The sequence below is a fragment of the Nerophis lumbriciformis genome, linkage group LG05, assembly GCF_033978685.3.
Source record: "Nerophis lumbriciformis linkage group LG05, RoL_Nlum_v2.1, whole genome shotgun sequence".
NCBI lineage: Eukaryota > Metazoa > Chordata > Actinopteri > Syngnathiformes > Syngnathidae > Nerophis > Nerophis lumbriciformis.
Genome location: NC_084552.2, coordinates 31,141,344 through 31,157,194, shown reverse-complemented (window position 1 = coordinate 31,157,194; position 15,851 = coordinate 31,141,344). Strand labels below are relative to the sequence as shown.

Sequence of the window (15,851 nt, the reverse complement as noted above, 5' to 3'; positions counted from 1 at the left end):
CTGGCCGAGGTTCGCCGGGGTCGAGGGCGTTCTGCTGGTCGGACCGTGGTTTGTGTCTGCGAATATCCTGCTTCTCCTCCCCAAACCTGCCCTGTGCTTTCCTATAATTTGCTGGACAAACTGTTTGGCTGCGGTTTGCTCGGGTCCAAATGCGCAGCATATGGTTCTCCTTGGAGCTGTAAAGTGTTTGCATGTGTTTACCTCTTGCACATTTTGACCTGCAGCTCAGACGTGACAGCACTTTTTTGGCAAAGCTTCTACCCCAAAAAGCCCTTCTTCATATGTAAGATTTTATAGGCGTACTTCGAGTAGACTGACTTCCATTAAGGCTAAACGATCCTCAGGTCTTGGATTTTTACAACATAAAGTCATGGTTTCTTCTGTGGCCTGTGCACCACCTGTCTATACAATATCAGATATGTGGTTATAGTGTAAGGAGCGTAAAGTGGCTTTTATAGTTCGTGCAGTATGCCGTAAAAGAAAATAATTAAAGGTGTTAAAAATGTAATAAAAATGCTAACTGTCAAAAAAAAAAGATACCGCTGTGAAAATCTGACAAAAATGTTTAATTCATAAATAAATACTGAATTAAGCAATCAATCAATCAATCAATGTTTATTTATATAGCCCTAAATCACAAGTGTCTCAAAGGGCTGCACAAGCCACAACGACATCCTCGGTACAGAGCCCACATAAGGGCAAGGAAAAACTCACCCCAGTGGGACGTCGATATGAATGACTATGAGAAACCTTGGAGAGGACCGCATATGTGGGTAACCCCTCCCCCCCTCTAGGGGAGACCGAAAGCAATGGATGTCGAGTGGGTCTGACATAATATTGTGAGAGTCCAGTCCATAGTGGATCCAACATAATAGTAAGAGTCCAGTCCATAGTGGGGCCAGCAGGACACCATCCCGAGCGGAGACGGGTCAGCAGCGCAGAGATGTTCCCAGCCAATGCACAGGCGAGCAAAAACCTATCAGTAATGATCAATTAATGAAGTACCAGTAAATTGCTTAACATTGTTATAATTGGCATATGTGCTTCTGCTGTTAGGATTATTAATGTATTGTTTGTTGTCTAATTAAATGTTGCTGATTGTTCCTGCATGGCAGTTTAAGCTCAAATAAAAAAAAAAAAGTGTTTTGTTTTGGAGTCAGACTAGTACGATTGCATCATGTTTTCTGTTTTGTTTTCTCTCATTTCCCGTGTTGTCAAGATGACGTAACCTTCAATAGTTATCCAGTTCCTTGATGTCTTTGACAAAAACATTTGGATTTTTCGGGTTCTTTAAAAAGTGAAAGTTAAAGTGCCAATGATTGTCTCACACACACACACACACGAGGTGCGGTGAAATTATCCTCTGCATTTGACCCATCCCCACGGGGGAGCAGTGAGCAGCAGCGGTGACCGCGCCCAGGAATCATTTGGTGATTTAACCCCCAATTCCAACACTTGATGCTGAGTGCCAAGCAGTGAGGTAATAGGTCCCATTTTTATAGTCTTTGGTATGACTCGGCTGGGGTTTGAACTCAAGACCTACCGATCTCAGGGCGGACACTCTAACCACAAGGTCACTGAGCAGGATTATTTCACTTGATGTCGATTTTGCAGGTTGCACTCTAAGTGCCTTGAATTTTCCCTGCTTGCTTAAATCAGGCTCTTTCTTGGTTTGTCACACGCTCCTTTATTTAGACCAGGGGTGTCAAATGTACGGCCTGAGGGCCGGATTAGGCCCGAGAACAGGTTTTCTCCGGCCCGCGGGATTAGTTTGCTAAGTATAAAAATTAGCCAACATTTTTGAATGAAAGAAACTGCTGTTCTAAATGTGTCCACTGGATGTCGCAATAGCAATTCTTTGTAATGATGCTACATATGTAAAAAAAAATATATATAAACCACACGATGTTAGTGCACCAGTCGAGGAAAATGAGCAAACTACATAAATAACATCCTGTAATTTGATTTTTGTATTATTTTTTTTGTCTAAGTGTAAAACAAACCCAACAACATTATGATTTGTTCATTTTCAGAATGTGCTTGTTCTATTTTTAAAGAAAGAAAACAATCTGAAGTTGTCTTTATTTTTAAGTTATCGTGCCATGATTTTACCAGTCTGGCCCACTTGGGAGTAGATTTTTCTCCATGTGGCCCCCGATCTAAAATGAGTTTGACACCCCAGGTTTAGACAGTTGTTCCTTTCAGCTTGCCTCTCTGTTTCATTAGATATATTTTGTGTTTTTACTTGGGGCCCTTTATGATTATGACCGGTGCAGTGTTGTCATCATCTTGTTAAGACCTGCATGTAGTGTGGACCTCTGTCCAGTTAATGCATGTGCTCTGTTTTAAATCATCCACTCTACACTTCATTTGCTACACTATCTGGTCCTTATCATCATTTTGCTTTTTAAAAAGCATCCACTTTTTCTGCCGCTCAACACCTTGTATGAAAGAAAACTGCTGCAATCTAATCATTCAGTTTTTTGAAATTACTTTGAATATTTTCTTTTGCCATTGTTTTGTGCTTTGATGTTTACTTAGTTGTGCTTCTGCATGCCGTTCAACATACAGTTGTGGTCAAAAGTTTACATACACTTGTAAAGAACATAATGTCACGGCTGTCTTGAGTTTCCAATAATTTTTACAACTCTTATTTTTTTGTGATAGAGTGATTGGAGCACATACTTGTTTGACCACAGAACTTTCCTCCAGAAGGTCTTATCTTTGTCCATGTGATGTCAGATGAAACAAAAATTGAGCTGTTTGGCCACAATACCCAGCAATATGTTAGGAGGAGAAAAGGTGAGGCTTTTAATCCCAGGAACACCATTACTACCGTCAAGCATGGTGGTGGTAGTATTATGCTCTGGGCCTGTTTTGCTGCCAATGGAACTGGTGCTTTACAGAGAGTAAATGGGACAATGTAAAAGGAGGATTACCTCTAAATTCTTCAGGACAAGCTAAAATCATCAGCCTGGAGGTTTGGTCTTGGGCTTAGTTGGGTGTTCCAACAGGACAATGACCCCAAACACACATCAAAAGTGGTAAAGGAATGGCTAAATCAGGCTAGAATTAAGGTTTTAGAATGGCCTTCCCAAAGTGTGGAAAATGCTGAAAATACAAGTCTGGGTCAGAAAACCAACAAATTTAGCTGAACTGCACCAATTTTGTCAAGAGGAGTGGTCAAAAATTCAACCAGAAGCTTGCCGGAAGCTTGTGGATGGCTACCAAAAGCGCCTTATTGCAGTGAAACTTGCCAAGGGACATGTAAGCAAATATTAACATTGCTGTATGTATACTTTTGACCCAGCAGATTTGGTCACATTTTCAGTAGACCCATAATATATTCATTAAAGAACCAAACTTCATGAATGTTTTTGGTGACCAACAAGTATGTGCTCCAATCACTCTATCACATAAAAATAAGAGTTGTAGAAATTATTGGAAACTCAAGACAGCCATGACATTATGTCCTTCACAAGTGTATGTAAACTTTTGACCTTTTGACCCCCCCCTTTGCTTTCAAGGGGAACAATCTTTTTTCTGCCCATTTAACTTAACTTTCTAGTTTAGCCGTTTAATCAGTTTTCTTGTTAGCGATTATTGCAGTTCATAGGAAAGGACGGATCGTTTTAGTACAAACAAACGAAAACACAAATAATTGGACTTCCTGGCTTTAAAAGCTCCACATTGTTTATATTTAAGACATTTCTTTCTTTATTGGAAAGTCTCCAAACTTTGTATGTTCAAATGGAACTTTTTAGCGTTGTGTATCAAAAGTAAACTTAGTCAGTTTGAGGCCAACTTTTAAAATGTTGTGCAAATGTTCCCATGTCAAAGCCTTGAACACAAGTGTCGGCTTCGCAGGTTCCACAGGAAAGACCGGATTGTTTGTTTAAATGTGAAAGTGAAGAAGTCAAAATAGAAAAAAGTGGCTAAACTGCTTCGGCCTCTATCTTTTCCCGCCTTTTTATCCTTCGCTTGTCTGGCTCAGTCTGCTCTCCCGACCATCGTCCTGCTCCACGCTGCCCTCACTTCAAAGTTGACTACTTGTCTTGGTGTGGTCTTCAGCAGGTGGCCTTTGTCCATCCCAAGTCAAAAATACAATTTTTAAAGTCTCCACCTTTCATCCTTCGTCACATATTTGTATGAACACAATCCTCATGGCACTTATTTGCTCCGCATTCCTTCAACGTTGCCTTTTTATTGTCTGTACATTCTTCGGTCTGGAGTCCAAATCTTAGGATTCCCTTGCAAAACAATAGCAGATTCATAATGATAAAAAAAACGAAGGAATCCTGGCGGATAAAAATGTAGCACAGCAGCACGGTCCTCGTTCTGCCCCTTAGTAGCTTGCGTTGGCTCAAAGGAGAAACCTCGGAATTGTCCTTTTCCTTGTCTTCTCGTGGAGTCTCTCTGCATACCCTTCCAGACAGACCAACTAAACCTCCAGGCTTTATCGACACGCTCACAGGTCCAGTCGGAAGGCGCCGAAGTAGCTGGACGAATCGTCGGCGTTCAACATCGTCGGCGACGATACAGAGACGAACACTTCGTCGCCCGCTCTCAGCTCAAAGAGTCCCCCTTGGTAGACGGAGTGAAGAGCGTACTCGGCGTCGGGCGCCCAACACTTGGTGCCCACCCCTTTCAGAAGCTGGTGGACAAAAACAGATGGCGTCATTAAAACGGTCCAACCAGCGTGAGACTAGTGCTTGTGTACCTGAATAGGGCTCGGGTACGACGTTTTCTTGTAGACACATTGCACCAGCTGGTGGCTGACGCTGCGCTGGTCCGCATCCCCGGCAGCGGGTGACGGGTAACGGAAGTAGACCTGAAAAACAAGCGTGGCCCACGTGTTACTCCTGTGCTTTTAACGACAGGAAGTTTTAACGCCAAAGGACAGGACCGCTCACCTGCGAGTAGAGGTAGTAGCGCCCATCCTGGGGCACTCGGAGCCTCCCGTTGGTTAAGGTCATGTTGTGCAGGTGAGCGCCCAAGCTTTGATTGGCCCATGAGCGCACCACATGGCGGCAAGACTGGTGGAGACCGGGCTTAGGGTAGTCTGTTCAAGGACAAAAGTAGCAAGTCCAGTTTAGCACTATGGCTTTGTCACGTCGGGGTCGCATGTTTATGCGTGGTCGTTCTCCCAGGATGCAGACGGACAACTCCGGACGAAGCGTGCAGGTAAGAAATGATTTATTTCTCATAAAATCATACCACATACACAATCATCATCATCAGCCGTTGTCAGTCCACTGCTGGACGAAAGCCTCAGCATGTTTCTGCCATAGTAAACTGTTCCCTGCCACTGCACTGTTCCCCAATATTTGTCTATTTCATCTCGCCATCTCACTCTCTGTCTTCCTCTATTTCTGCTCCCATCCATGGGTCTCCATGATGTCATTAGGGAAGTCCATCTATTATCTGTTCTCCTACTGATATGTCCAGCCCACTTCCACTTACTTAATTTGATAGTTCTCATAATGTCTTGGACTTGCGTTTACCAACCATGACATATGGAGCTGAAACCTGGGCATTGTCAAATAAAATGGAAAAGAAAATAGCAGCAGCACAACACAACATGGAAAGAAATATGCTCGGAATCACATATAAAGACAGAAAAACAAATGAATGGGTGAGAAAACAAACGCAAGTCCAAGACATACACAATACAGGGAACAAACAAAAGGGATGCGTGCCGATTGCACCGGGAGCTAAGGCAAAAAACTTAGAACAGGAATCATGAACTAGAAAACAGGAATAAACCAACGTATCTGTTGCTTACAGCAAATAAGGAGGCCAGACCGAGTGTGGTGCACAACGTGAATAAGTAGCTCTCTGATTAGTGCCTGGCAGCAGATGAGCGTGCCGAACACTAATCAGAGGCAGGTGAGACTAATCAGCACCCATGGAAACCAAAACACAAACCCAGGGGTTCTGAAAACAGAACTGAGGTAGTCAAACAGAACAAACTAAACAAAACATGATCTGGGCCACGGATCATGACAGGCTTGGTTCGGTCTTTAGACACTCGTCAGCATTGAGGAAGAGGCGGAGGTTGGAAAAATCATTGCAAGTTAGAAAAAAGAGCGGCACTGATCGGAGAAGGTCTCAAGTGAGTAAGAAACCAATATTTGCTAATTGTAACAACGTGATGATCATCAATCATCAACTCCCCCCCCCAAAGTGTCCCCTGCCACTCACCTTGCGAGCTGGTGTCTCGGAGTGTCAAGTGAGCCGATGGCCTTTGGACCACTGAGCTCATGAACTTTGACCCCGAGTTGTTGAAAGTGCGAGGCATGGTCCTGGCCACTGAGGTTATAAAACAGAGGACAAAAGGTTAGAAAAAATAATGAGTGTCCACCATGTGTGTGTGTGTGTGTGTGTGTGTGTGTGTGTGTGTGTGCATGCTCACCCATGAAGGTTTGCTTGGATATGATGTTCTCAGTCACCTGAAAAATAAAAGTGCAAACTATGAGTTTTAACCTGGAAAGGTTTTTCCTGATTTTGTAGATTATTTTCAGTTTTATTTTTGGAATCGTTCTGTTAACTTTTAGTAACAGCTATCAATAATTACTTGCCAGATTATTCATTAAATGGCACGTCTTTATTACACACATGAATGTAGTCGCGGGTGAACGAGCATACCATTGGTGACTTTGAAGCGTGTCGTTCTATGACTCAGCTATGTTGCTCCATGATCGGTTATGCCAGGGGTCGGCAACCCAAAAATGTTGAAAGAGCCATATTGGACCAAAAATAAATCTGTCTGGAGCCGCAAAAAATTTAAAGCCTTATATAAGTGTTATAATGAAGGCAACACATAATGTAAGTGTCTAAATTAGCTATATTAACCTACTATCAAAATGACTATGTGCCGCAGGCTGACACAAATCTTTGTTGACAGAAAAGCTAAAATGTAATATTTATTCTACAAATTTTACAACATTGGAAAGCATTAGTAAAACGCAGGCTTCTCAGGGGGTGAGATAACTCCTCTAAATCAGTGGTTCTCAAATGGGGGTACGCGTACCCCTGGGGGTACTTGAAGGTATGCCAAGGGGTACGTGAATTTTTTTAAAAATATTCTAAAAATAGCAACAATTCAAAAATCCTTTATAAATATATTTATTGAATAATACTTCAACAAAATATGAATGTAAGTTCATAAACTGAACATCAAATCAAGCAGGCTATTCCATTCATTACAATGCAACAATGCAATATTCAGTGTTGACAGCTAGATTTTTTGTGGACATGTTCCATAAATATTGATGTTTTAGATTTCTTTTTTCCAGATGGATCTCTATTACAATCCCCAAAGAGGGCACTTTAAGTTGATGATTACTTCTATGTGTAGAAATCTTTATTTATAATTGAATCATTTGTTTATTTTTCAACAAGTTTTTAGTTATTTCTATCTTTTTTTCCAAATAGTTCAAGAAAGACCACTACAAATTAGCAATAGTTTGCACAGTTATACAATTTAATAAATCAGAAACTGATGACATAGTGCTGTATTTTACTTCTCTATGTCTTTTTTTCAACCAAAAATGCTTTGCTCTGATTAAGGGGTACTTGAATTAAAAAAATGTTCACAGGGGGTACATCACTGAAAAAAGGTTGAGAACCACTGCTCTAAATGACTGTCTTAGAATGGCCAAAGTTATAAATGTGTTTGTCCAAGTTATAGGAAGCGGCAGGCTGTCTTCTTCTAATGGATTTATTACAATCTTTACAAGCTGGGTTATGTTTGCTGTGGTCTGGAACAACATGGCACACCAACAACTATCAGAAATGCAGGCAATATTACATACAGATAATATGTCATGCGAAATGCAGATATAAATTAAATACACAGAGGACCAGCGACCCCAAAAGGGACAAGCAGTAGAAAATGGATGGATGGATGGAGGACATAAGTAAAGGAAATTAAATGAGCTCAAGTATACCTACAAATTAGGTATAATGATGCAATATGTACATACAGCTAGCCTAAATAGCATGTTAGCATCGATTAGCTTGCAATCATGCACTGACCAAATATGCTAGATAAGCACTCCACATAAGTCAATAACATCAACAAAGCTCACCTTTGTGCATTCACACACAGCATAAAAAGTTTGGTAGACAAAATGAGACAAAGGAGTGGCATAAAACTTGTACATGTAAACAATCTACGGTGAGTTCAAGGACCGCCAAAATTAGTAGGACAAAACGACGCTCACCAAATACTCTCAGCAGAGAATCGTGTTTAATATAAACAGTGGGATTTCTAACAATTAGGAAGGTTTGTGTCATGTTGTCCTCGTACAGAAACCATATGAAAACAAAAATATATTTCCCCCCCCATATTTTTCTATTTTTATACATTTTTGAAAGAGCTCCAGGGAGCCACTAGGGCGACGCCAGGTTATGCAATCACGCCGTGCCTTGGCCCAAAGTAGGCCAAGTGTATCAAACAAAGCTCAACATGCTGGACTTCAGGTGTGAAGTGTGCCAAGGCACGGTGCAACTAAACTAGGCAAAGTATGACTCTGAGTGCCAAGTTGAAAAAGAACCCGCGGCCTTTGGTAATGCACCTTTGTACTTAAGATGCCAGCACAGGGAAACAGAATGTAAGACAGGGCCCTAATTTATTGGCCCATTACGAATCCATCCATCATTATTAGCCTTCAGTCAGCAAGCTCTTTGAAGACTTTAATTCCTTTCTTTGTTGCCATCATCTGTTTCTGCTCATCAGATGCTCCATCATGATCAACAACCAAGTCCCGCCAGGGGTTTACCTTATTTGCCTGTCTGGTTTATCTTTCCTCAGACTCCGGCTTGTGTTTGTACTCCCTACTTCCGGCCGACTCTAAATCAGCCGTTGTTACGTCACACCAGTCGTGTCCGTTCACCTTCTGTGTTTTATCTTCTAGTCCTAAACTCCCCTTGTTATCAACCGTCCTGATTAATCTGCCGAAAGGCCACAAAATAGGGAACATGATGGATCAGAAGTAAGCTAATAGTCTTGCAGCGATGACCAAGGTGTTGTTCTTGGCAGCCGGCCTGCTTCTCCCGCACCTCAAACTGTAAATTGGACCCGATGGTTGTGGGTTGTGGCGTGTGTGTATCGAATGTACTCTGAGGGGAATCGCCCTACAACAAAACCCAGATTGCGGCCATGCGAGCCCCGACACTCTGGGTGGGTAGAGTGGCCTCCCAGGGGGTACGTCTAACACGGCCACGACAACCATTTTCGAGCCACTGAACTGTTTGTTTTTCCTGAGATGCCTATAGCGCCCTGTGTTGTGAATTGAAAGGGTCAAATTAACTGCTGTCAAGGGAATTTGTGGTACATTTTGTTGCTGCTATATAAATACAGAAGCCCAAACTAGCTAACAACACTTGAATGTCCAACCCAGAATCCAAATGGCACCGTCTGTCCACTTGTTATATCCATAGATACCACTTGATACGTCACGTCCCTTTTAGCCGCTAGTGTTGTCCCGATAACAATATTTTGGTACCGGTACTAAAATTGTTTCGATACTTTTCGATACTTTTCTAAATAAAGGGGACCACAAAAAATTGCATTATTGGCTTTATTTTAACAAGAAATCTTAGGGTGCATTAAAAAGATGTTTCTTATTGCAAGTTTGTCCTTAAATAAAATAGTGAACGTACTAGACAACTTGTCTTTTATTAGTAAGTAAACAAACAAAGGCTCCTAATTTAGCTGCTGACGTATGCAGTAACACAGTGTTTTTCAACCTTTTTTGAGGCAAGGCACATTTTCCTCATTTAAAAAATCCGGAGGCACACCACCAGCAGAAAACGTTAAAAAAAATGAAACTCCACCAGGTCGTCATGCCTTATTTTGAGTTTGTTAGTGTTGTCCTGTGTGTAGTGCTTTAGTTCTTGTCTTGCGCTGTTATTTTGGAGGCCCTTCCTGTTTTGTTGGTGTTTTCCTGTAGCAGTTTCATGTCTTCCTTTGAGCGCTATTCCGCGCACCTGGTTTGTGTTAGCAAGCAAGGCTATTTACATTGTTGATTGTCATGTCAAGAACGGACGTACTTTGTGGACGCAGTAAGTTTTTGCTGTCGTCCAGCGTTCTGTTTCTGTTTACTTTGTAGCCAGTTCAGTTTTACTTTCGTTTTGCATAGCCATTGCCTTTCCCTTTCGTAAATTTTTGGTTTAAGCATTACATACCTTTTTACCTGCACACTGCCTCCCGATGTGGTCTGCATATTGGGATCACAACAAACCATCCTCGTCTCACCCGACACTTTACGACTTTTACAAAGCAATTAACTAACCGCTGCCACCTACTGACATGGAGTATTACGTGGTTACCCTGCCGAGTTTTACACAGCACAGACACTAAGCAACGGCACATTATTTGCAGATTATAATTATTGATTTGCAAAAAAATATTTTTGGACCAATTAGGTGAAGTTGCATAATTTCCCACGGCACAACGGACAATATCTCACCGCGGCACAATGGTTGAAAAACTCTGCAGTAACATATTGTGTCATTTTCCATTCTATTATTTTATCAACAATATTAAGGACAAGTGGTAGAAAATGAATTATTAATCTACTTGTTCATTTACTGTTAAAATCTGCTTACTTTCTCTTTTAACATGTTCTATCTACACTTCTGTTAAATGTAATCATTTATTCTTCTGTTGTTTGTATACTTTACATTAGTATTGGATGATACCACAAATGTGGGTATCAATCCGATACCAAGTTGTTACAGGATCATACATTGGTCATATTCAAAGTCCTCATGTGTCCAGGGACATATTTCCTTAGTATTTAAACATAATATAAATACAAATAAAAAATTAAAGTAGATGTGATGCCAAAAAATATCGACGTAATCATAGTAGTATCGACTAGATACGCTATTGTACTTGGTATCATTACAGAGGATGTCAGGTGTAGATCCACCAATGGCATTTGTTTACATTTTGACCCCAGTGAGCTACGGTGTGTAGTGATGTATGTTTAACTATTCCTCGTCCTGCAGGGATGATACTTGTAAGAAACATACTTTATTTGTCGCCATGGAGGTGAGGATTAGTGATTTAGAAGTAGCTAAAACACTGCCGACTGGGGCTGGACTTTAGCCGCTAGCTAGCTAGCCATGTCTTAAAGCACCTCTTCCTGAGGGCGTTTCAGTGTTATAACTTCACCTCTATCGTTAGTTTTTAAGCCAAAATGCTGGATTTTAGACGACATTTTTCGAATACACTATTGTGGGACTTTCTGAGTGTTTTTTTTTCAATCGGTTAAAAATGGCAATAATGCAGGTCTTTTAATTAACAGTCCCGTTTTTTGGCATACGGGTGCAGGCGCCCCCTGCTGGCCGACAAAGACAGGCCTCTCCCCGCGTTGTCGCCTCCTCCATCTTTCTACCGTCCTGCTAGGCCAAGCGTGTCGGTCTCAACCTCGCGTTCCTCGGGTCCTGAGAGCAGAAAATTGCCCCTCGCGACCTTGAAGAAAAGGAAGAAAATTGGCAGCAGATTCGCCTCGGCGGCTCAAAGCCGCACTTGAGTGAACGATGAAATGAAGTTCCATCCTCTTGCGGGCTGTCAGGCTCTTAAAACTCCAAAGACCACATTGGATATTAGTGGATGGCAAGGAGATTGGTTCTCAGCTGCTGCTTGCATGCTCGGTCTGCCATGATCCAGCATGAACAGCAGGAACTAGCATAACAATTTTCACTGCTCATAAACTTGCCAAATGATGCAAATGATTCCAAACTATCACAGAGACATATCTGCGTTTGACAGCCTACTTAGTCTGGTGCCAAATATGCTCACTTCTTGGCCGGCTTGACCTCTCTGACTTTCTATTTTATCTTCATGTCTGGATCCTGTCTTTCTTGGCATTTTATTTATAGGTGAAGAACCGGAGGAATGAGATATACGCACACCGGAACTATGTAATGTGGTCCAGTACTCCACGATTAACACCGTCATTTATCAATTAGTTTTTTATTGTGCTTGTAGGACTGCCGGGCAGCACAGTGTAACAGGGGTTAGTGCATGTGCCTCACAATACGAGGGTCCTGAGTTCGATACAGGGCTCGGGATCGTTCTGTGTGTAGTTTGCATGTTCTCCCCGTGACTGTGTGGGTTCCCACCTCCAAAAACATGCACCTGAGGATAGGTTGCTTGGCAACACTAATTTGGCCCTAGTGTGTGAATGTTGTCTGTCTATCTGTGTTGGCCCTGTAGTGACTTGTCCAGGGTGCACCCCGCCTACCGCCTGAATGCAGCTGAGATAGGCTCCAGCGGGACAAGCAGTAGAAAATGTATGGATGGATGTAAAACTGCCCTGCAAAGGAGGCATCGTTACACATCTTGGAATAAAGATTTGCCAATTATTCATCAGTCAGCTGCAGACGTGGGAGCTGTCAGCTTGATCATGTTTTTCTCGGGTGAATAGGCTAACCTAGCAAGATGCTGTTGTTAAAATGTGAATTGCCTATGTTACCCAATTCATACTCTATTAGTGTTGTCCCGATACCAAAATGTATTTTGATACATTTCTAAATAAAGGGGACCACAAAATGTTTTTCAATTTATTTTATATATATATATATATATATATATATATATAGGGTTGTTTTTTTAATTTATTTTATTTATATATATATATATATATATATATATATATATATATATATATATATATATATATATATATATATATATATATATATATACACACACACACATATATATATATTTATATACACACATATATATATATATATATACCGTATTTTCCGCACTATTAGCCGCACCTAAAAACCACAAATTTACTCAAAAGCTGACAGTGCGGCTTTTAACCCGGTGCGCTTTATATATGGATTAATATTAAGATTCATTTTCATAAAGTTCGGTCTCGCAACTACGGTAAACAGCCGCCATCTTTTTTCCCCGTAGAAGAGGAAGTGCTTCTTCTTCTACGCAAGCAACCGCCAAGGTAAGCACCCGCCCCCATAGAACAGGAAGCGCTTCTTCTTCTACTGTAAGCAACCACCCGCCCGCGTAGAAGAAGAAAAAGAGCGCGGATATTACCGTACATTTCATTTCCTTTGTGTGTTTACATCTGTAAAGACCACAAAATGGCTCCTACTAAGCGACAGGGATCCGGTTCATGAAAAGACGCAATCTCTCCATCCGCACACGGATTACTATTTCACAGCAACTGCCTAAAGACTTTCAAGAAAAGCTGGCTACTTTCCGTGCATATTGTAAAAACAAGATAGCTGAAAAAAAGATCCGGCCAGAGAACATTATCAACATGGACGAGGTTCCACTGACTTTTGATATTCCTGTGAACCGCACTGTGGATACAACGGGAGCACGTACGGTGAATATTCGCACCACAGGGAATGAGAAGTCATCCTTCACTGTGGTTCTAGCTTGCCATGCTAATGGCCAGAAACTTGCACCCATGGTGATATTCAAAAGGAAGACCTTGCCAAAAGAGACCTTTCTAGCCGGCGTCATCATAAAAGCTAACTCGAAGGGATGGATGAAGAAAAGATGAGCGAGTGGTTAAGGTAAGTTTAAGTTTACGCGAAGAGGCCGGGTGGCTTTTTTCACGCAGCTCCGTCCATGTTGATATACGATTCCATGCGCGCCCACATCACGCTGGTTTTAATATATTATTAAAGTTTGACTGACCTATTTGACTGTTTTTTTGACATTCCTTTAGCGCAGTTAGATGCGGCTTACAACACGGGGCGGCTTATAGGTGGACAAAGTTTTGAAATATGCCGTTCATTGAAGGCGCGGCTTATAACCCAGGGCGCCTTATGGTGCGGAAAATACGGTATATATATATACCGGTATATATATATATATATATATATATATATATAATAAATAAATAAACATTTTGTGGTCCCCTTTATTTAGAAAAGTATCAATATATATATATATACATATATATACATTATTATTTTAACAAAAAATATTAAGGTACATTAAACATATGTTTTTTATTGCAAGTTTGTCCTTAAATAAAACAGTGAACGTACAAGACAATTTGTCTTTTATTTGTAAATAAACAAACAAAGGCTACTAATTTAGCTGCTGACATATGCAGTAACATATTGTGTCATTTATCATTCTATCATTTTGTCAAAATTATTAAGGACAAGTGGTAGAAAATGAATTATTAATCTACTTGTTCATTTACTGTTAATATCTGCTTACTTTCTCTTTTAACATGTTCTATCTACACTTATGTTAAAATTGAATAACCACTTATTCTTCTGTTGTTTGATACTTTACATTAGTTTTGGATGATATCACAAATGTGGGTATCAATCCGATACCAAGTCGTTACAGGATCATACATTGGTCATATTCAAAGTCTTCATGTGTCCAGGTACATATTTCCTGACTTTATAAACATAATATACTTTTTTTTTAAACGAAATAAGACTTTATTAATGTTAAAAAATATTGATGTAATCATAGTAGTATTGACTAGATTACGCCCCTGTACTTGGTATCATTACTGTAGATGTTATGTGTAGATCCACCAATGGCGTTTGTTTACATTTTGACGCCGGCGAGCTACGGTGTGTAGTGAAGCATGTTTAGCTATTCCTCGTCCTGCAGGGATGATACTTGTAAGAAACTTACTTTATTTGTCGCCATGGAGGCGAGGATTAGTGACTTAGAAGTAGCTAAAACACTGCCGACTGCGGATGGACTTTAGCCGCTAGCTAGCTCGGCATGTCTTAAAGCACCTCTTCCTGAGGGCGTTTCAGTGTTTCACTTCCCCTTTATCCAAAATGCGTCCGTCCTCCCTTTTCTGTCTACACACTGTGTCTGCTTGTAAGTACTCCGTGATTGTGCGCTGCCGAACATGCTCCTCTTCTCGTAAGCCAGCAATGACACGACGTAACGACGGGGTGGAGGGGAACCGGTACTTTTTAGAGGCGGTATAGTACCGAATATGATTCATTAGTACCACGGTACTATACTAACACCGGTATACCGTACAACCCTGTACTCTATTATGCAGTTAAATCCTTTTGTACCAGTACCAATATAATGGAAAAACAAGCTGCCTCTATATTGAAGCTACTATCATATATATTTGATTTATAACAAGGAAGACTTACAAAGTTTGCAAGTCAATAGACATGATCAAAATAGTATAATTCTCACTGAGATTTTGGAGCCATTTTGAGAAGTAATGAGTCACGTGACCCGTGACGTAGCCTGGTGGGAACCACAGATCCCTACGCCAACAACAACAATGACAATCTACCGGACTGTCGTAAAAACATTGATCCAGAACCTTGTATTTTTGGTCCTGAATATAAAGGGGATGATCAACAAGTTTTAGAGGCTCTGTGCTAAACAGATGCAGCTTTAGTGAAACACTAAGCATCATGTAGCAGTATTGCTAAGTGCTAAACAAGAAATAAACTACGCACATAATAAAACAATCACTTACGGTACAATGTCTGCGCTCACTGGTATGCTGACTGATAGAATGCTCTTATTTTCTGTTTAGATAAATAATTAATCATAATCCACACAAAGGGTTGAAAAGAAAAATTGCAGCAGACGCTCGTCTTCGGTTTTGTCGAGTCTCTCTCTCTCCCTCTCTGGACACAATTTTCGATGTGGGGGGAAAACGTATTCAAATAGTTATTTTCTCAATTTTAAAATTTTGAAACTAGAATATTAAAAAAATATAATTATTCATGCTAAGATTAAGATTAGTCAATGACTAAAAATAAGTAAATAGCTCTTAAAACAAGGGAAGTTTCTAGAAATAAAATGTTGAATCTTGGCAAGTGGCAAATAATTTGCA

At 40.7% G+C, this 15,851-nt stretch overlaps 1 protein-coding gene across 1 annotated transcript in view; it reads right to left on the bottom strand.

The window, feature by feature from the left end:
• Positions 1–3,462: 3,462 nt before the first annotated feature.
• The window catches only part of tnfsf10l (TNF superfamily member 10, like), an 81,456-nt gene continuing 69,067 nt past the window's right edge, over positions 3,463–15,851 (bottom strand). The window contains exons 3-7 of the mRNA XM_061960918.2: positions 6,416–6,452; positions 6,205–6,312; positions 4,914–5,062; positions 4,721–4,831; positions 3,463–4,654 (exon numbers count right to left, since the gene is read on the bottom strand). Coding sequence (XP_061816902.1) covers positions 4,469–4,654; positions 4,721–4,831; positions 4,914–5,062; positions 6,205–6,312; positions 6,416–6,452 — 591 coding nt within the window. The 3' untranslated portion in view covers positions 3,463–4,468. The remainder of the gene's footprint in view (positions 4,655–4,720; positions 4,832–4,913; positions 5,063–6,204; positions 6,313–6,415; positions 6,453–15,851) is intronic.